General features: G+C 41.3%; 1 protein-coding gene across 1 annotated transcript in view; it reads right to left on the bottom strand.

Annotated features, from left to right (window-relative positions):
- SLC9A9 (solute carrier family 9 member A9) overlaps positions 1 to 22522 on the bottom strand; it is a 260732-nt gene that overhangs the window by 108836 nt on the left and 129374 nt on the right. The window contains exons 10-12 of the mRNA XM_081911454.1: positions 8675 to 8788; positions 6725 to 6836; positions 1125 to 1278 (exon numbers count right to left, since the gene is read on the bottom strand). Of these exons, the coding sequence (XP_081767580.1) occupies positions 1125 to 1278; positions 6725 to 6836; positions 8675 to 8788 (380 nt within the window). The remainder of the gene's footprint in view (positions 1 to 1124; positions 1279 to 6724; positions 6837 to 8674; positions 8789 to 22522) is intronic.

The following is a 22522-nucleotide window of genomic DNA, read 5'->3' as shown; positions in this document are numbered from 1 at the left end:
GAGGATAAAGGTTAAGAGATAGTGGCTTCCAGCTCATAGTCCATGTTTTCACTACTTCAGATGGGACCATCAATGCGGGTTGCTCGAAGGAATTTGATACACTGCAGTATCTCAGTCCAGGCAATCTTTTATTCAATAAACCTAGATTTCTTTTGACTAAATAACAAAGGCAAATAATTTATAATCGGGAAAGTCATTCTGAAATGACATGTTTAAATTGTTTACAACGTACTGCAAATATAAATAACACAATGTCGGCAGCACTGAAAATCCCTTCAAAACTGACAGCATCCATTAAAATCCAGTGCCCAGCCACGTTTTAGATTTACGGTTAATAAATTAACAAATTAATCACGATGATTTGTCAGTTAATGTTTCCTGCTCTATGAAAAAAATGAGAGGAATATGCAATAAACTATCCGTGATAACCGATTGCATCCAACACCCTGTACACAAAATGGAGAGAAGAACATTGTTTCTTTGGCCTTTGCCTAAGGTCAGGGCCAGCCCTATCATTAGGTAGAATGAGGTGGGCACCTCAGGCAGATGATTTTGGATATACTGAAAGGGCAGCATATTGTCAGCTATTTAATTTATCACTGTTGTATAATATATTGGACTAGCTCTGTATAAGGTAGTACAGCTGACCAGACCAGTGGCTTTTGGAAACAGCAAGGATCAGCTTTTGGAGACAGTGGGGATCAGCACAGATCCAACAAGTTATTTAGTCAAGAGCAAAATCTGGAACAACTACATATAAGCTGAAAAGCAGCTGCTGTTTCAGCAGCAATATCTACAAGAATATTTCTAAGTGAAAGATTTTAACCTCCCAGCATAACTCCCCTAAGAAATCACTCCAGGAAAGCAAACCACAAGGGAAAACAGATGCTAAAAATCTGAATTGTGCTTGGGACCATTACGGGATGTCAAGAACCTGCTTCACCTCATTCACCAATGTCTACATCCTGGTTTTTAAGCTCCCTGCACCCTTCATAGCCATCTCCTGCATATCAGTTATGAAGCACAATGGCGAATAATGTGAATACAAAGATGCAACAAGTGTAGCGACTGAGCAAAGCCACAGAGGACATTGCAACATAACATTACGAATTGATAATGCTAACCTGATTTGGAGCCATGCAAGCATCGGTGTGGTGCCTCCTCCAAACACCCAGACTGTGAAGAACACAATTAGTAAGGTGGTTGTCAACATCATTTGCTTAGGCTGAGAGTCGGTGTCCCGGATAGCCAGTGCAAATGCAATTGCACCACGTAAACCTTCAGAAGACAGGAGGTGGGGGTGCACGGCAGGTGGGAGAGAAAGAAAACAATTTATTTCATTGTATTCATAAAATTTATATACCACTTGATTGTACAAAAAAACCCAACAACCTCAAAGCAGATTACAAAAAGAATAAAACATCCAGTGAAGAAACCGCTGAAAACAACTATTTGAAACATTCAAAATTCAACCCCCTCCCTTCCAGGCCTGCTGAAAACCATATTAAAATACGTGTCAACATTCTGCATGTCTGGATAGGCTTGCCTAAACAAAAATGTGTGTAGCAAGTGCTGAAAAGGGTACAAGGAGGGCATCAGCATTATGTCCAAAGTGTGGGTGCTACAACAATAAAAGATCAATTTCTTACAAATGTGGGATATTATGTGGTACCCGTACCAGTGCTTAACCCTGGACTAGGGATGAATGAGGAATTTGCTTTAGTCTGCATTTAAAGGAGAACCTTCCTAATTTGCACTTCCTGAAATAATGTGTCAAGGGTGAAGAACCTTTGGCTCTCCAGATGTTCTCAGACTACAACTCCCATCATGCCTGATGATTCACAATGCTATGCAGATGGGAGTTGGGAGTCCAACAACATCTGGAAGGTCACTGATTCCTTGAACTGAAACACAGCATCCTTTGAAAATTGCACTTCGAATTTTGCAACGCGGTCCTTCAGCCAAGACACACCTATATACCTTATGGGGATTCCCCAGAGATGGGTGACCAAACATGTGTGAAGCAAAGTATCTTGAAAAGTGGCCTTGAAAGCCCACTTGAACAAAAGGCTGCCACGTCTCTTCTAAAAACATGCTCAAAAATCTGCATGATGTTTTATTATCTGTTTATTCAGCTGCCTTGTAGAGTGCCTTTTTGTCAAAGAAAGAGGCTCCTCTGAAATGCGAATGCCATGTGGATTTATTATTGGAATGCTCAGAGCACAATATTCTGGGAACAAAAGCACAGCTCTTGAACGTGGAAAGGCAAGGGCCTGGTTTCACACTTCCATTTTAGAAATCTATGATTGTGGCTCTTTGGGGAGGAAGAGGAAACAGTGCCAAAACCCATTTTCTTTTTAGATGTTTGTGTTTCTGCATAGGGAGAATCACATTTCATTTATGTGCTGCTGTTTAACTCGTACGCAATAAACTTTACAACATTTTAGGGGCGGGGGGAATCTATTCCGCTTCAGCAGAAACATGCATAAAAACAAATATCACAATGTCAGGAAGTCATGTTTTTGGCATTTTTCTTATGGCAGGTAGAATCTTATTTATCTCTCACACAATAAATAATTCCTTTGGACTGCCTTCCCCCTTGAGTTGAATTCACTTCCAAGGGACAGTGCTGAAGTTTCAGGGCTGGTCTCTGGGCTTGGCAATATCAGGCATCTACTAAGTTCGAAAGCACCTCAAAGTGCAAGTAGATAAATAGGTACCACTTTGGCGGGAAGGTAAACGACGTTTCTGTGCACTGCTCTGGTTTGCCAGAAGCAGCTTGGTCATGCTGGCCACATGACCCCGAAAAACTGTCTGCGGACAAACGCCGGCTCCCTTGGCCAGTAAAGCGAGATGAGCGTCGCAACCCCAGAGTTGTCCACGACTGGACCTAATGGTCAGGGGTCACTTTACACTTTACCTTTACTAAGGTCCACAACCCACTGTCAACCCCTTGGAATTTCCTGGTTTTGCTGCTCTTCCTTGTGCTTGCTGGCCTCCCCAAGCATGGAAGCTGTGTCAAGAGTGAGGAGGGTGAATATCTTTGGCTTGCCTTGTGCTTTCCCTCTGGGTCAGGGGGTGAGGAACCTCAGGCCTAGGTGTCTTTATTTGGTCCTTGGGGCTCTCCCTAAACCACACCTCTTCCCAGAGGCCACACTCTCCTTGAGTGCTTTTGCCTAGCTGGAATTTGCCCTTGAACTGTGATAATGACTCTTGTCTGGAAGGAGGATGGAAATATGTGTGAGGTGTGCAGAAACCTTCAACTTTTGCTGAACTATATAACCCACCATACAAAGTCAAGAGTCATCCTTGTTAAACAGCAACCGTTCAACGAGCAAACATTCGCCATTGCAATGCAATGAGTAATTTTCCAGAAGGATTTTAAACGTTTGGTTTTTAAACTATAAGGTGGAGCTGCTTTTGCAATGTTATAACTAAGGCAAAGTTATGCACCTACTGAGACCAAATAAAACAGCAGAAAGATAATAATGGGGGAGAGCCAGATCCATGCATCAAAAGTTCCCCATAGGGTGGTAATAAGTATGTTAAGCATGAGCCAAATGGTATGCCACATTTACAAAAGCACCCCCTCCCCAGGCCTGGGTACATTAAAAAAATAACAGTGTTTTGCACATGTAAAAGGCTTTTTAGCATGCCTATGTTATTGTTTTCTGCGGGGATTACACCGTAAATTGTGAAGCCCACGTAATGAGCAAGTTCTTTAAATTAAATAGGTAATTCAAGCAAGATGCGAGGAACATTTTACAGATATTTATGAATTTTATTTAAGCCTCCCATCACTCCAGTGAAGAGGAGAAGTACCGTATTTTTTGCTCTATAAGACTCACTTTTTCCCTCCTAAAAAGTAAGGGGAAATGTGTGTGCGTCTTATGGAGCGAATGCAGGCTGCGCAGCTATCCCAGAAGCCGGAACAGCAAGAGGGATTGCTGCTTTCACTGCGCAGCGATCCCTCTTGCTGTTCTGGCTTCTGAGATTCAGAATATTTTTTTTCTTGTTTTCCTCCTCCAAAAACTAGGTGCGTCTTGTGGTCCGGTGCGTCTTATAGAGCGAAAAATACGGTATGTTAGATTTGTTTCTCCAACCAATAAAATGCAGCTGCACCTAGAAAATCATAAGGTTGCATCTGAATTGTGCTGCCCATCTGGGGCAGGAAACGAAACTGCTTTATCCAAATGAATTTCCAAGAGCTCTTAGGGTGCAATAATAATTTAAATTAAAATCTTTCCATAAAAAGGGATTTACAATCCTGTTTTTATAAACATGACTCGTAATTTGCACTCACGTGCACTCATTCTGGGGCTTTAAATCACCAAGAAAATTTCAGAGAAACATTGCTTTAGAGTCTGTTTGTGCCTTGTGCTCCCAACTATGCCAGCTTGCTGAATAATTGCAAAGTACTTTGCACATTAAGAAGAAGAAGAAGAAGAAGAAGAAGAAGAAGAGGACGAGGAGGAGGAGTTTGGATTTGATATCCCGCTTTATCACTACCCTAAGGAGTCTCAAAGCGGCTAACATTCTCCTTTCCCTTCCTCCCCCACAACAAACACTCTGTGAGGTGAGTGGGGCTGAGAGACTTCAAAGAAGTGTGACTAGCCCAAGGTCACCCAGCAGCTGCATGTGGAGGAGCGGGGAATCGAACCCGGTTCACCAGATTACAAGTCCACTGCTCTTAACCACTGCACCACACTGGCTCTCATTAAGAAGCAAGGATTTGTCTATTTCTGTATAGGTAGCTCGTGATGAAGTTATGAAGCTCACTGAGTGACCTTGGGCCATTCACCATCTCTCAGCCTATCTCTCTGTATAATTCCCACTTTCCTTTTTGGTTTGGCTCAAGCGCTTCACCTTGCAGTGACAACTGACATGAAGTGGTGGAATGGGCACATGCCTCCCCCAGTTATTTCATTTATTTATCATGGGAATTTTTTTGCCTTACAAAATAAAGCAAGCGTCAATTAAATATTATAGTCACAAAGGCTGTAGTGCTAAAACAAGTAGCATAAATCAGGAAATTGAGCTAAAACAATTTAATGTTTGCAAAAAGTCTGGGAAAAGAAGAAGTTCCTTTTCTGGCACTGGAATGACACAACATAGGAGCAACAAATGTCTATTTAGAGATAGAAGTGCAAAGAAAGATGAAAGTCATGTGCAAAATCAGTGCTCCAGGTTGGGTGGCCATGTATTCTATTTTACAGTCCTCTGTTTGAAGAAGTGTCAGATCCAAGTTCAGTCTAAAAATCAAGAACCACAAGAACAGACGTACAGTGTCCAGATCAAGGGAAGTAATAGTGCCACTCTATTCTGCCTTGGTCAGACCACACCTGGAATACTGTGTGCAAATCTGAGTGCCACAATTTAAGAAGGATGTTGACAAGCTGGAAGGTGTGCAGAGGAGGGAAGCGAAGATGATCAAGGGTCTGGAAACCAAGACTTATGAGGAATGGTTGAGGGAGCTGGGTATGTTTAGCCTGGAAAAGAGGACACTGAGAGGAGATATGATAGCCATCTTCAAATATATTAAGGGCTGTCACATCGAAGAGGGGGCATGCTTTCTTTCTTCTGCTCTGGAGGGTAGGACTTGAACCAATGGCTTCAAGTTACAAGAAAGGAGATTCTGACTAAACACTCTGAAAAGCTTTCTGAGTAAGAACTGTTTGGCAGTAGAACAGACTCCCGTGAGAGGTGGTTGGACTCTCCTTTCTTGGAGGTTTTTAAACAGAGGTTGGATGGCCATCTGTCATGGATGCTTTAGTTGAGATTCCTGCATTGAAGGGGGTTGGACGAGATGACCCTTTGGTCCCTTCCAACTCTATGATTCTAAGAAAGGAGAGCAGCCGTCAACCTTGAAGTTAAAGTTGCCCATCAACACTTAGCACCTGGAATAAAGACTGAGCAGGCACACTGTTTACCTGGTTACAGTCTTCCCCATCGGGGTGAGATGCATTGTATTGCAACTTAAATTACAGAATCATTTCTCAATTTGCGCCTATACATACAAATTATCACAATTAATCTTTAAAATACATAATAAAATGCTATTTTTAAGGAAATGAAATGAAATTAGCTTATGGATTTTTTAGTGCGAATCCATGTCCTTTGTCCTCTTTTTGGGCAATGCCCACCATAGCCATTAAAGAAAATGGTGGTGGTTCACCCAGCAATGATATATATTAAGGTAATGAATTCGGTGCTCACATTATGTATTAGGTTATTGTGTTGTGGAGAAGAGAGATATGCATGCTCATATCTGCACCACTTGAAGCCTCCACCCACTCAGGAGATGTCTTAAACTGGCCACTGTCCCACCAAAGGAAGCATGGTGCTTGCATCAATCAACTTCCAAGATGAAGGAGTCCTCTCCAAATAGGACAGGGGAGAGGCTGCCATTTAGCAGTATGTTTATGCTGTGTTAGTTTCATTTCCCCAGCTAAGCTGCTGCTTTCAAGTCCACTTCATAAACTTTCATAATGGGCAGGCTGCACCTTGGTAATTAAAATGATTAAAATCATTATTGTATATCATCAGAGGACAGAGGCAAGGCTTTCTGAAGTGATGATAAATCTTTCCAGTCAGTGTGGATCACAGAGTAGCTCCCTTGTCTTTGTCTAGTAAACCATCCCTCCCACCCCTTTTCCTTGGAAGAAAATTGCATCCTTCCATGCTCATTTCTCTTCTCAGCAAGCGGCAGAAGCCATTGACTCACCTGAGAACATCATCATATGTTGGAAATTCCTGGGAATCTTTTGTTTTCGGCCCAAGTTGAGAATGAAAGAAATTGGGTATATATTACAGGCTCTTGCTATGAAAATTGCCACCTACATCACGGGGAGTGAGAAGTTAAGGAAAATAAGGTGGAAAATGACACAACTAGATGAAGATGTGCCCAGTGCATGATCTAAAACAAACAGAAGAATCATCACTTTATGAGCCTGTGGTGCAAGAACAGAATGAATATTTTCAGAGCTTACTCAGAACTGCTTCTTTTCCCAGGGTTTTTCCTGTCTTCCCTTGAACATCTCTTTCACCCCCCTCCCCATTTCAACTACTCTAAATTCATGTTCCATCTTTGTCAAAGACAACAGCAATCTCTCTTAGAAACCCTTCGCTTGCTATAAATTGTTCAGGCGCCAACAGTATTATTTCCTCAAACAGTAATTCAGGAAGGATAAATGTACTTTGAGACATGATTACTGTCTCATTTCCTCAGAATTCATATTGTATCTGTCTAGGATTCTCCACGCCGGCGTCTGCCCCCCACCTTCCAATTATTTTTGTAGGGTTCAGAAAATTGTGTTGGTTTTCTCATTATCCCTCTGTGCATCTAATGCCAAAGTTGCTTTAATAGCAATTTTAGATGAAATAAGGACATTTTACAGAAAAGAATAGAAAAAGCAAAATTACATCTCTTAACTGTACGCAGATACCCTGCTAGAAGGAGATTTCTTCCAAGACCTCACCCTATGTATCAGGGCTCTTCTTCACCACATTGAAAACTTTAGCTGTACAATAGACACAAGCGGAAGAGAGCAACCCTGTGGCAAACTGTAGAAGCAGTATCTTGATGGAGATTTGAGAAGCATATAGATGGTGAACCTGTGGTCTTCCAGATGATGTTGGACTCCTGTCATCCCCAGATAGCATAACTATTGGTCTGGAAAGATGGGAGCTAGTTCAGCAATACCTTCATCTCTGATTTAGGTCAAAATACAGTAGCTCCACCTGTTCATTGTACATCCAGTGAATTGGTCCATGTGGACACTGTGACAAATGTATGTGTGTGTATTTAGAAGTTCGGGTTGTTTGCTTATAAATGTCGTTTTCAAAAAATGTGTTTTAGCAAACGTCAGTGCTCTTCATCAGTGGCTGCTAGTCATGTTGGCTGGATGCTACCTCCATGGCCAGAGTCAATATGGCTCTGAATGCCAGCTACAGGACGGTCACAATGGGAGAGTGCTAGTGAGCTCATCTCCTGCTTGTTGGCTTCTCAAGAGGCATCTGACTGGTGACTGTGTATGCTGGGCTAGATATGGCTTTTCTCTGATACAGCAAAGCTCTTTCCCATATGCTCTTATAATCTCAGTACAGGTGGGCAAGCATTCCTGAAAAACAGCATTAGACTGCTTTTTCATTTTATGCAGAACATCAGTAAGGGACAAAAGACCTGGCCATTTGTACACTTGGTGCAACCTAAAACATCCTATTCTTGGGAGCAATATACAGGGGCTCTGTGGTACCAGCGCAGGGGGATGAGGTTCATTGACGGACATCTTCATGCAGAAAGGGTTCCCTGAAGCCCTGAAGTTTGAAAACCATCTGCAGGATGAAACATCAAACACATTACACAGGGGATAGTGTAACAATATATGATTTGAGGCTGTGATTCAGTTGCTCATAAAGAATGGAATAAAATTATTACTAATTCAGGTTCTGGGTCCAATTAAAAACACGGAACAGATTTTCTGGAGAGAGGTAGATTTTGGCCACCCCAAGTGTTCTTGGACATAGAAAATAGTTACAATCTTTTTTCTTTCTTTTTTTGCATACGGAGAAAAATATCTGGATTCTGGCTTATATCAACAATTATGGGATTAACTGCACACCATACATTGAGTTTTCCATACCATATATTTGCTGGTGCCTAAAAAAAGGATACAAATGCTCCAAATATAAACAGTGCATTGAAGATGTGATTTTGGAATGTGAACAATGCTAATCCCATATAACAGAAGATAACATTCTCAGCCAAAAAGTTCATGAACTCGAACAACTGAAATGAGAAAGGGGGAAAAAAACCAACCCATTATTATCTGGGTTTGCCGTTTGGGAATGGATTTTCATGAAATGATCCACAAAACATCTAGTACATAGATTTTTTAAAACATTTAATCTCAATACTGAAGGTTGCAAGCAATGGTCTCAGTGAATGTGGAATAAAACAAAACAAAACAAAACAGTAGTAGACATAGACATAGCCAGGGGTAATTGTTTTGAGCTTATAATTTAGGAGTTAGGGCAACGATGCTCCCTGTGCACCACCTTTATCTGTTCCATAGGAACCAACTCCTAGGGGCCAAGGGGTCTTTGGCACCCCTCAATAAAATATTTGAGAGGCCAGGCCCCCCTAAAGTTGATGGGCATTGCCATTCAAATGATGTGTGTGCACTGTGTTATGTGACTGATATGTGGGCTGGGGCTTACTCAGGGCTGTCTTACCCATAGGCACTAGGGGTGTGGGTCACCCGGGTGCCAGGCTCTCAAGGACACCAGGCTGAGAGTCTGGGACCCAAGAGTTGAGTCTGGGGAAGAGCCCGCCTGTCGGTCAGTGTGACATGGCGGGCTCTTCTGCTGCAGGTGGTTCTGCGCCGCGAGTTCGGGGGCGATCAAGCCATCTTGGTCTGCCCCTTCCAATATTATATTCAAGTTAACACCCCTGGTTCCAGGGTTTTCTGGAGCAGATATGTGGGGCACACAGGGGGAATGTGGGAAGAGGAGGAGGCGGAGAAGTTTCGTTGCACAGCTAAAACACTTGTACAAGCAGAACTGTTTAGCTGGATACCACTCATAGTTTCTGACAAGCTTGCCACACTTGCATTATAGGGGCAACAAGTGGTGCAGAGGGTCAATTTCTCTAAACAAAAATCAGGAACCTGTGCTACAGCCACCCTATTCTAATTTCTGCTTAATTTAAGAATGAAAATTTAACATTATTTTTTAAGTTTGGCAACAATTTTACTGCAAAGAGATATATACTTTCTTCCCTGTGGGAAGGAAGAAAACACAAATCAAGCAATGGCTTTTTCAAGGAAACTCAATAGTCAATTAGCTTAATAGATTATAGTAAGGGGAATCTTTCAGCGGCTGCATGGCCTGATGCAATGTCTTCAAATATCAGCAGAAATAAGCTAGAGAAAACTTTAAAAATAAAATAAAATGCATGGCATTGGTCCTTTCCCCGAATTTGCTCTTCTGGACTCATCTTTATAAAAATCCCAGTTAAAGGGGCTTTTGTAGCTGAATGATCTTGTCCCTCCGATGGTTCCTCATTTTGCAAACTCTGTCGATGAGCATTCATAAATCACAGCATTAAAAGGGTTGCTATGGAGACATTTCGCTTTACATTTTCAATGGGGCTTATGTGCTTTTTTAAATCAGTGAAGGATGACAAAGGAAAAGGCAACAGATGTGAGAAATATTATTTCAGACAAAGACTGGAGGAAATGAATGGCATAAATGCCACACTTAGGTGCAAGAAAATCTTAACTGTGGTTGCAGACACATCAAAGATGCAGAGCTGAGCCGTTCAATAAATATGCTCACCCCAAACAGGAAGGACAAGTTGAACAAGGAATTTGCTTGCTGTAGTATTAAAGATTTTGGACAGTACAAACTGTGAGTGAAGCCTAAGCTCAGATAACTGGTGGGCACCAGAAATGGGGCCTATTCAGTGCTGCCTCCATGCTGATGGAACTACCATCCTAGAAAGGTGCATATGGCTGCTATGCCAATAATTTTTAGACAGGCACTGAATATTAAAAAGAAAATGATGGACTACACCGAAATGGTGAATATAACCGGGAAAATCAGAAACCAGGAAGGGAGAAACTTTAAGAAGGAATGGGAAATGTTTTAGAAATTACCTAAGAGAACACTGTAAACAACTGAAAGCTTTGGCAGGATTTGAGTAATGCTTGCAATGTACAAAAAACTAGGGTAAAAATGGATTACAGTGGTACCTCAGGTTACATATGCTTCAGGTTACATACGCTTCAGGTTACAGACTCCGCTAACCCAGAAATAGTGCTTCAGGTTAAGAACTTTGCTTCAGGATAAGAACAGAAATCGTGCTCTGGTGGTGCGGCAGCAGCAGGAGGCCCCATTAGCTAAAGTGGTGCTTCAGGTTAAGAACACTTTCAGGTTAAGAACAAACCTCCAGAACGAATTAAGTACTTAACCCGAGGTACCACTGTATTTTAAGAAAAATAGAGAAAATATATGATGCAGTTGAAAAAGATTGAAAATGGAAACCATGGAAAGGTGGAGGGAGGTCTAAGGATTCAGGGAATCCTAAATGTTGATGATTATGTCTAATGTTTGAATTTAAATGTGTAGTGTAAAACTGAATAAAAAAGATTATAAAAATAAAATAAAAAGGAAGGCATCTCCGTTGAAGTAACGGTGATATGAATATGTACTTAAATTCATTCATTTATTTTATCTCCTTCAATCAGTCACAAGTTTTGAAGCTTTGGCCCTCATCACATCCACTGATGACCATGCGGGGGCCATTTCTTCATGGTCTGATTTCATATGGCTGTGGCATTTGAGTGAATATGATCATCATGGTGGCAGGGCTGATCTTAAGTTGCTTTCCAACCCAACTCTCAACTCTTCCCCTCAGGAAGTGGGAAAGATCCATGCCACTGACTTTGATGGTTTCCTGGGAACTGTAGCTTGTTAAGGTCGCTGAGCGCTATCAGGAGATCCTTCGCAGAGTTACAATTCCTAGCACCCTTAATAAACTGCAGTTCCCAGGATTCTATGGAGGAGGAGGAGGGGAGTTTGGATTAATACAGGAGTGATCTAAATGTATGGTATGGATGTTACCATGTGCTGCAGCTGAGTGGCATTGTATATGGCTCCATAGGAAAGCAGCTCCTTATATGGCAGAGGGTTTGTGAGAATGGCTCTTTAGATTAATATGCTCCTGTATGATGTCAAACAAGAAACATGGAAGCAGAAAAGGATGAATACTATAAGAGATTTAGGATGCACACCTACACTCTTTGGCTGGAAATCTGTGCAAGGACATATACAAAAGCCACAGTACCTACAAACACAGCAGAAATCTATGCCTAATATAAATAATTCTCCTCTCATTATATTCCCCAAAGAGAAGCAATAGGACAAAATGATGATCCCTTTCCCCAAATCTCTGCCATCCCTGCCCCATATTTCCCTTCCCCACCTGTTCTGGGCATGATTTGTATACAGCAGACATTCTGCGGAGTATCTATGGTGGAACACACACACCTCAGCATGGAAATGTGAATATTTCTGTTGGATACGTGAAGGTCATTAAAAGTCACAACTCACTGTAGTCACTGTTTTCCAATTTGGTGCAAAACTGATGGCATTTGAACATTGTGGTTTAATGAGCGCACAATGATCAAAAGTGTATCACGAAGTCAAGGATTATTGATAAATCTATAACAAAGGAAGTTCTTTTGACGGACTTTTAAATTAAATTGTAAGGGAACACAGAGCACATCGGTACTGCTGGCATTTGAAACACTTTTATTACATGATTAGTGTGTAATATGTTAATCACTTTACTCGTTTTCTCTATTTCAATTAGAGATTTAAGAAAAATCGCACACATGCACGCACACAAAGCAGGTTTTACTTTTGAAGTCACAGCCTGAAATCTTTGATGCATTGGGTACAAAAAGAAAAAGTCAGGAATAATGAATGCTGACCACGCAGTGGTGTTATGTTCTTCATTCTTAGGTTAAGCGGCTTAGAATGGGAGGAATCATGCATATAAGAAGATAAGTCCCTGATTTATTTTTACTTCATATGGGGTGACAATTTTAAAGCCTGAGCTTATTTAGGGATTGCAGCCTGCCACACAGGATCATGGCACGTTATAGGATTCTGGAATGGCCTCTGGAGGAAGATAACCTTGCAAGGAATAGCAGCAACAACAAAAATAGGGTGATCCAGTGAATTAGCCTTTGCTGTTTTAAATATATTTTTTATTATCAGTTGGTTTCCACTAGCGCAATAATTTCTACTTGTGCAATGGAACTTCTCCTCCATCTCCTCTCCTGTCCTCCCTCTCCTTTTTGGCTGAGCTGTAGTTCAGCATATCCTGCGACTTTGAGCAAGTGTCTGGCTGGTTCTTTGTGGCCTGTTTGCTTGTGCAAGCAGGTGGCGCGAAGACTCCCGCAAGGCCCAAGGGTGTAGCTGTGTATTCCCTTGCAGATATTCCCAAAGTGAGTTGACCACAGTGAGCCTCCATGCGACCAAGTGGTGGAGGCCACATACAGAAAAGGAAAAAACACACCATGTGCTGCCATCTTCTCATGAACCTGAATCAGCCGCGAGTCAGATGCAAAACTGACGCCGGTCTTGTGGCTATGTGGAATGTACTTAGCTGAGACCTGGGAGCAAAGAAAAATAGCTCTCAGTGGAAAGAAAGGCATAATTTGAAGCCAATTTTGTTGTTGTTGCGCCATGCGGCTGACAAAGAAACTTGGAGTGCTTTAATATGTAATTGGTCTCCTTGTGCTCACTGGGAAGAAGTAATGTCTTTGATGCAAACCAATTGTCCCCCAAGCCACAAAACACTAATATATTTACCTTTTTATTTTTGCATTGTAGGAACAGGCTGCTGCTCATGTTTTAAACGCAAAGAGGAAAATCAATCTCCTTCTCAGCACCTCCCCCACAATGGCACCCTCTTGTGACTTGCCATCATAGAACTAACCTCTGGCAATCAATTCCATTTCTAAGGAGACGGAATACCATTCATTCATCTTCAATTTGCTGAGAGGAAAGCCTCTGTTCTGCCATATTAATTCTAGAAACAAGACCAGAAACTATTTTTGTTGCTTGCAAGCTTTTTTTGTATGTCTGGTCAGATATCCGATCTGAAATATTAGAGCTTAATATTCGATACCATGACCCTGGAATGCAGGAAAATAATCTGTTTTCATAATAATTTTGTGGCCCCACGACTTTGGAATTCACTGCCAGTTGACATCTGTAAAGATACTACCGTTTATTTCTTTGGAAAGGCCTTGAAACCCAGGTACTTTCATTGGCTTATTCATGACTGATTATCTCTGCTGCTGTTGAGCTTCTTTGGGTTGATGGTCTTGGGGTGGGTGGGTGTTTTATCTTTGGGCTGGGAATATATATATTTTTTTGGGTGGTTTTATTAATGTTTGTAGGTTTAAGGGAGGTTTGGTATTCTGTTCTGTTGTTCATGGTTAGAAATTGTATTCATCTCTCTTGTAAACTATTCTGAATAAGTTTTACTCATATAGATGGACCATCATATATATATAACCTAAATCAGTGATCTACATCACACAGCCACATTATGAATACAGTATTAAATTTTACAATATAAAATTTATTTACATTATTCACTTATGTAACTGGGGGAAAAAATCCCACCTCTCTCTTTTAACTTTTCTTTCTAGAGGGATGGGAGCTTAAAAACCAACTGCCACTTCTCACAAAGCCATTGGATGAGATGCTGTGATGTCACAGAATGTTCAGGAGCATTACTCCCAATCATTATTATTTAGTTAAAGGCCATCAATTGTACAAAAATAAATAAATCACCCAGAACATGATAAAAACAAAACAGCACATCCAACTTTTCACATGACAAAACTAATAAACGGCAGCACATTACAAAATGAGTGAAAGGCTGTCATTTATAACTGAACTCAATCATTTCTTTAACCCAAAGATAGTAGTATAAATACTACTTAAGCAAATGACAATTCCCAGAATTCTTTGGGATAAGTCATGTTCTTTAAATGTATGGTGCGTACGCTGCCCTAGCCATCTTTATTTCCTTAGAGCAGCAGCGCCCACAACTGTATGCTGATGAAAAGGTGAGAAATAGACACCCCTGTGTCCCCTTTCCTGTTGCCTGATAAGAAAGGGTGAGGAGAAAGTGTATCCCCCTTCTTGTTCTTTTGTTTTCAGGAAAACAAGAAAGTAAAAAGGACATTGTTCATTCCACTGATTCCTACCAGGCTGTGGAAAGGGGACAAACAGGTTCCTTTGTCTTTCATTTCCCTCAAAAAACAGAAGCCTGGGAAGCAAGGTGATAGGAGCAATCCAGTGGCGTAGCGTGGGGGGTGCAGGGGGGCCCGGCCGCACCGGGTGCAACATCTGGGGGTTAGGGTTAGGGGGCGCAAATCCACAGGTTAGGGGGCACAAATTACTTGCCTTGCCCCGGGTGCTGACAACCCATGCTACGCCACAGGAGCAATCAGGACAGTGCAACGGTTGTGGAGAGAAGACAGTGCAAGGACCCCTCAGAGGGCACCTTGCTTAAGCCCCCCCCCTCAAATCTGGTAGCCCCACCAAACAAGACTTCTGCTGTTGCCAGTCTGAGTAGCCTGTGTTGCGATGATCTGACTCAGTATGTAGCAATTTCAAAGCTTGAAATTAACTAGGAATTAACTCTCACTGTCGCAGCACAACCTAGCACAGATACATCACCAGAAGCTTCAGTCTGGGGTTGGCTAATAGAGATAAATGTTATTATTAACTTTTGTGTGATTTTTATTAAAAACAGAAAGTAGAAGCAATCAAATAAGGGGAATAGCTGATATATTATTTCTCATGCAACCCACCCAGTAAAGGAGGGGGACCTTTTAAAAATAATAAAAATAAAAATAATAGAAATGCAGAATAAATCATTAAGAAAAAAAGAAGAGAAGGCTTGTGGTGTTTGCCCATTCCTTGTGATTATGTTTGCATAGGGGGATGGAAATGGTTAATGTAGATTGACCAATGAGAAAGCTCAGAGGCGGAGCCTACCTGGTTTTGAGACTCAGCCCAGAGGTTTTATCATTGGGAGATAGAGGAGTCAGAGTCAGAGCCAGTGAGATGAACATAGTGGTTGTGACAGCTAGAGTGAGAGACATGGATAGAACTGAGAGAGAAGAGTGTGACAGTGTGAGATAGTGCCACATCTAGTTAAGGGCGCGTATTTGAGAAACTGTTCTGAATATATTTAAAACTTGTTTGTTCTTCAATAAACTTTAGTCTTCGTTGTTGACTTTACAACCTGACTGAGACTCAGTATTTCACCAGAAGAAACCTGGTTGGTGGCAGCGGAAGAATAAAGCACTGGTGCACAGGTCAATAGTCCGTGAAACAACCGGGGGCTCTGTACAAACGCCACAAGGCTGAATATGGAAAAAGAAGAAGGGGAAAAGGAAAGGAAACAGAGAGCAGTAAAGTGGAAGTGCAGGAAAAGAGGAAAGTAGGTGACAAAGGGAGAGCCAGTGTGGTGTAGTGGTTAAGAGCAATAGTCTCATAATCTGGGGAACCAGGTTTGCGTCTCTGCTCCTCCACATGCAGCTGCTGGGTGACCTTGGGCAAGTCACACTTCTCTGAAGTCTCTCAGCCTCACTCATCTCACAGAGTGTTTGTTGTGGGGGAGGAAGGGAAAGGAGAATGCTAGCCACTTTGAGACTCCTTCAGGTAGTGATAAAGTGGGATATCAAATCCAAACTCTTCTTCTTATTCTTCAATGCTCAGAAAGGTAGAGAAAATATTGTCATTTACATGTGCAGATGTCAGGGATGTCTCACTGATTATGATAAGACAGCATTTTAAACAATGCCTGTAAGTGGGAAAGAAAACTCACATATGAAATGTTTAGCCATCATGATGTGGACCTTGATTTGGAGAATCCAATCTTGTTTTGGGTGGCATGGACAGGATGGGGAGTGAGAGGAACAACTGAACTACAGTGCCCCTTGTTGAGAAAGTTGTAGGGGGTGGGACTTACTCATCTCTTGCCATTCAAAGTGACTCACCAGCCAAATGACTTGTCAATAAAGAGAACAGAAACATGCGCATGGGATGTGTAGGTCTGTCAGTGCATCATGATAGTGAAGCACCAGGATGCATTGCATGACCTGTCTTTGTTTATTTTATTGTTATTTTATTAATCAGGTTTATATACCTCCCTTCATCATAAAATCTCAGGGCTGTTCACAGGGTGGAGTCATCACCTTGTATTCTTTACATGTTCCACTTTTAAGTGATCTTTTATATGATCATCTCAGCAGGGAGGCTATTGGTGGAGTGGAGAGGAATACAGGAAGCTTGAATTTATTGAATCATTCCTGTGCAGTTTTGGAAGAAAAGAAGAATATCATGAGAACATGAGAAGAACCCTGATATACCTGTTTGTCTTGCTGTGTCGTGGGGAGGGGGGCAGAATGGCAAAGTTATTCTCATCTGAGGATGAGAAACAAAAGTATGCTTAAGAAAGCTAATTGATTTGTTCAGAAACAAATATTCCGCTTCAGACTTTCTATGTTTCTGGGCCTCGTCAGCAACTTGCGCTTCGAATCTTGCCTTGTGACCATTAAGAAATTTAGAAGTGTGACATTATAACATGCTTCTCATTTTAAAAGTAGATGCTGTATAGCATTTGGAGAGAAAAAATGAAGCAGAATCGCTTAAAACAATTCATTTAAGAATCACAGTGCGACAAGAGTCTCAATTCTAGACAAAACTGCTTCCAATTTGCAAGATCCTCTCAAGCGGCACTTAACAAGATTTTCCTTCACACTGTTACCTTTTAATGATATTTCTTTATGAAATGAGAAAGGTCTTTGGTGTTATGTGTGCTCAGGAGAACATGCCTCAAAATATGTCAACACACAAAATAACAAACAATGCAAATCCCTTTTTAAGAGTTCACCTAAGCTATTATACATCCCCGGTTCTGCTCACAAGCAATTATGAGCAAATGTTGGCAGTAACAGGATATGGTATCTAGCAGCACCATCTCCAGACACTGCAAATGATGCAGGATTGCGTGTAGGAGTTCTGAGCAGCTGCCATTGAAAATAATGGAAGTTGTGCAGCAGGAGTGATTAAATGATTGCATCCATCATTGATAAAAGACTCATAATTAAAACATGGCTAAATGATTTGCTAAACCATTTCTTTACACTTGGTGGTCACAAAATACTGCACTCTCTCCTATGATATGAAAAAAAGATACAACGGCTTGGAAATTAATGGTACTATCCTGTTGCTCATTGATATTCTGATGCTGGAAGGTGATTGTGTTTTATATGAAGAATCATGTGTTTTATATGAAGAATCATCCAAGTGCAAAGCATATCACTTTACAAACATTTTCAAATGAGATATGCTTCTGAAAACACAGCCCAGGACTAGTTGCCAGCCTCCTCCTACCTTGCCAGTTATAGAAAGGTTGTTTCACAAAACATTTTGAGGGGAGGGCAATGTGCGTTGCAATGGAACATGCTTTCCTGACATTTCTGCTGTCAAAGGAAGTTTAGAGGTGGGTGGTGGGAGGAACCGATGACACAAATTCAAAAGTAAAATGGCTTCTTTTTACATGTTATTTTTGAAATTTAGCAAGGTTTCATCATAGCCTCTTCTCATTTCCTGCATAATGAGCCCATATGGCAATCTTTTATTGAAAATAAGATGCTGCTGCCAAACGCAGAGTGTGGAGCTGCCCTTGGAGAAAGTCTAGAAACTTCCAAGTGGTTCTAAACTTACTTCCTCTAAAGATCTGCCTTTTTGTGATAAGAAGCGTAGTATGGAAACACACTGGGAAGTATCGGCTAACATCTGTTTGGCACAATGTTGTCTAACCTCTCCACAAACAAATCAGGGCGAATGCTCAATAAATCATGGATGTTGTCTAACCTCACGTCACTGCAAACAAGTCAGGTTGAATGATCAGGAAGCAGGTAAATTGGAAGCGCCCCAGGTGAGGCACAGTTGGTGAGGACAAAAGTGGACGGCTTTTCAGTTGTGTTGCCCAAACTATGGAATAGTAGAAGAGTAGAAGAAGAAGAGTTTGGATTTGATATCCCGCTTTATCACTACCCGAAGGAGTCTCAAAGCGGCTAACATTCTCCTTTCCCTTCCTCCCCCACAACAAACACTCTGTGAGGTGAGTGGGGCTGAGAGACTTCAAAGAAGTGTGACCAGTCCAAGGTCACCCAGCAGCTGCATGTGGAGGAGTGGATGACGCGAACCTGGTTCCCCAGATTACGAGTCTACCGCTCTTAACCACTAAACCACAATGGCTCTCCCAGTGTGTCTCCTCAAAGAGATGATTGACCTCCCTTTTTGCCCACTTTTAAGCAGCCTTTTAAGACTATTATATTCCAGCAGGCATTCTCTGTGTCAGAGCTAATGATGTTCTCTCAGTCTGCAGTGGCAGATATGATTCTTATGACGCTGTTTTGCCTTCTCTGATGTTTCTTTGTTTTCTTGATGGGTTGTTTTTAATTTTGTTGCAATTTATATGTTTATTTGCAAGCTGCATTGAGTTTAATTTTTATCTCAGTAAGGCATGGTATGAATGCCAAAATAAGTTGGTGAAAATAAAATGAAATAAACAGTGCTGGTCCTTCTTGAATTTCCCTCCTCCTGCTTTGTTGCTGCTACTGCCTCCACTAACAAACTGAGCATTTATGGAATCCAAGGCAATTTATTTTGATAGCCTGGACTCAGTGGGGTAAAGTAGCCATTAGAAGACTTCACCATACATTACACTACCTGTTGACTATGTCATCACAAAAGCATAGACAATACTGTTTTGTAGTGACAGGTTGAAGCAATACTGTGTTATGGAGGAATGCTCCTAGGCCTATGCGCATTCAATCTGGATTCATAATGGATTGAATATGAGATCACAAATTACTTTTGGAATCAGCCTTCAGGATCCTAGTAGTTTAACTATGTGCTGTGTGAAGAAGGCAGCCTTTTGTCTATCCTGATTCTCCTGTCATTAAGTTTCAATAACCCTAGGTTTCATAATCAGGAGTGGGGGGACTCTCTCTGTTCACTTTCTCTGAACTGTACACAGTATTCCACATGTGACTGCACCATAGATTTGTACAAAGGCATTGCAATACTGAAAGTTTTATTTTTGAACCCCTTGCTAATAACATGAGATTGACCTTTTTCACAGCTGCTGCATGTTGGGTTTTCATGTATCTGATCAGGTAAACTACTGCACTTAGGAAACATATTCCATTACAACCTACATACCAGGGAAATCTTCTACGTAAGCCAGCCTAAAATGAACCTAGGCAAGAGTTTCCCCAGTGGACTGTATCAAAATGTGTGGAAGGCCAAAGGAAGGATAATTTTGCCGACTTCCCCTTGTGACCTGGAAGTCTCCCCCCTCCCTATTTTGCCATCACACATCTTGCTAATTCAAATTTCCCTCAGATCCTTCATGCTAGATGAAAGAAAATCCAATAAAACCAGGTCAGTTATATCTGTATTCATTCAGATTACATTTGTAATGATAAGAGCCCAATTAAACAGCAGAGTGCTATTCAGTCACATTAGCTACAGCAGCATGAACAGTACTTGGCACACTACTGCAGCAATTGCATTATCAAAGGGAAGCACAGACAGAGGAAATAAGTTGTTTTATGGACTTATTACCTATTAAATTGGACAATTGGAGGGGATTGGCATGTCGTTTCCTTCCTGACAGCATCTGCATTCACATTTTCCCACTGCCTTCTGAACTTATAATACTGTACATGGTGGAACAATTCCTATGCCGATTCCCTCCTCGCCTCTTGCGTCATGTTCAAGATCATGTGTCATGTAAAAGGTTAACTCACCTCTGATCTTGGAGCTCAGCAGGTGAGTGCCTCCTGTAAATTCCATCTTATCAGGAGGTTCATTCCAGAGATTTTAGGAATCTAGTTTATATCTGGATACCTATCCTTGGGAATTCCCTTGAATTACATAATAGACAAGTGATGTCTGCTGGTGAGCATTCCTCTTCCAACAAGGATTTTATGTGGAGATCTTTATCCAATTCTGAATCTGTACAAGAACTATGGTGGTGAGAGGATCAAGAAAGCCCATAGGGCAGGAACATTACCCAGTACCAAAAAAGAGGAAAGGTTTCACCAAAAAGAAGGACGAAAGAGGACACTGATTTGCATAAAACATATAGGTCATAGATGCATATTTAGAAATAATTTCCCTAATTTAAATAGAAATGCATCTCATCATAGTGGGGAAGACTGATCTGGTAAGCTTTGCGTTTGTTCAGTCTGTTGTACAAATGTTAACTGTTGATATGTTCCTTCAGGACCTCTGAGGTCTCCCTTCTTAAGCTTCTTTGCCTTCAAACTTGACTTATTTACTTATTTTATTTAACAAGATTGATTTACCACTTAATTGCGACAATCTTTCAAACAGAGGAGAGTTCTCTGTAGAGTATAATGAACATTCAACCTACACGTACAAAAGGCTCTGTGCTCCCACGTATGATGAACTGTTCGCTGAAATTCAGCTAGGTAGCCGTGTTGGTCTGATGCAGTCGAAATAAAAAATAAAAAACTCAAATAATTATAGACCAACTAACTTTTTTCTGGTATAAGCTTTCGTGTGCATGCACACAATATTTTTATGCTCACTGAAATAATGCATTATTTGCACTGAAATAATACATTATGTGATCTATTATTTCAGGAAGCAAGGCAGATTTTAGTAGTTGACTAGTCTCAAAATCTGCCTCCATTCTGCTTTGGGAAGAATTTAGCAGCAATCTGAATGAACATAATTCACCACCATAATTCATTGTGCACTAAATACATAGATCCTGTATATTCAAGCCTGCACAAAACATTTTGCTGCCTGAGGCTGACAAGATACGACCCTGCCTCTATTGCATGTAGAGATGCTGACAGAATTGGCAGTTGAATCTTACTTCAGCTCTGGGAACAGGATAGTATCCTTCACCACACCTGAGGCAGCTGGCTAGATTAGGGCACCCTGAACAGGCCATGAGTCAACAGAGCAGAATGGTTGGCAGGGTGCAGTCAAGCAAAACAGCAGCTGCACCCCAGAATCTGCCACCTGAGCCAGTCATTTCAGTCTGCCTAATGGTAGGGCTGGCCCTGTCTGTATAAAAGCAACATGTAGATGTGTTTGGTACATGAAGGCAGGCACTGAGGCAGATAGTACATGTGTCCTAATTTAAAAGTTCACCAGATCATTTCCATGTGATGAAAAAAGCTGGGGGGAGGGAGCAGAGATAATGAAAGCATTTTGGCTTAAATACTATAAAAGTCCCATTTAGCTGATCCCAGCCAACTGCAGGCACCTGCCATCCTGCTGAAATGTGCGAACCATCCCCTTAACAATTTGAGAACACTATTAATATTTAAAGACATTTTTGAATATTTAAACAGATTGTCAAGTCTTTTATGAAACAGTTTGGAAAGGGTTTTGCATCTGACATTCTGTTTCCTCAGACTACTCTCATCCAAGACAACGTTTCTTTTTAGCAAAAAAGAAAAGAAGAGAGAGAAAAAGGCAGTGCAGAAAAAGAAGCAAGCTCAAGTGCTGATGAGCGGAGAGAAAAAGCATTTCTGAGCAGAGTTCACCAGTAATGCTCGAATCACATCGATTTCCAGATTCCTATGCTGAGCAAAACTGAGTGCCATTTTTCTTTTAAGTGAAGATCTAAGGTCTCACTCTTACAGGGCCACAACACTATTATGATTCGTTTAAAGAAGAGACATGGATGAAGATCAATCCTGAAAAAATGTGCCTTGTGGCAGGAGAAATATCTGACAGGAAGTATTCAAGCTGGGCTGGCTCTGTCTCGTTACATATCCCCACTAAATCATCTAGAAAAACTGTGGACACGACACGAAACTGAGGTCACACCCGCACCATACATCTAAAAGACTCTTACACC

This window comes from Podarcis melisellensis (assembly GCF_964234715.1).
Source record: "Podarcis melisellensis genome assembly, chromosome: 5".
In the NCBI taxonomy this organism is placed as follows: domain Eukaryota; kingdom Metazoa; phylum Chordata; class Lepidosauria; order Squamata; family Lacertidae; genus Podarcis; species Podarcis melisellensis.
Note: the sequence above shows the minus strand (reverse complement) of the source record. Positions and strands in the feature narration are given on the sequence as shown.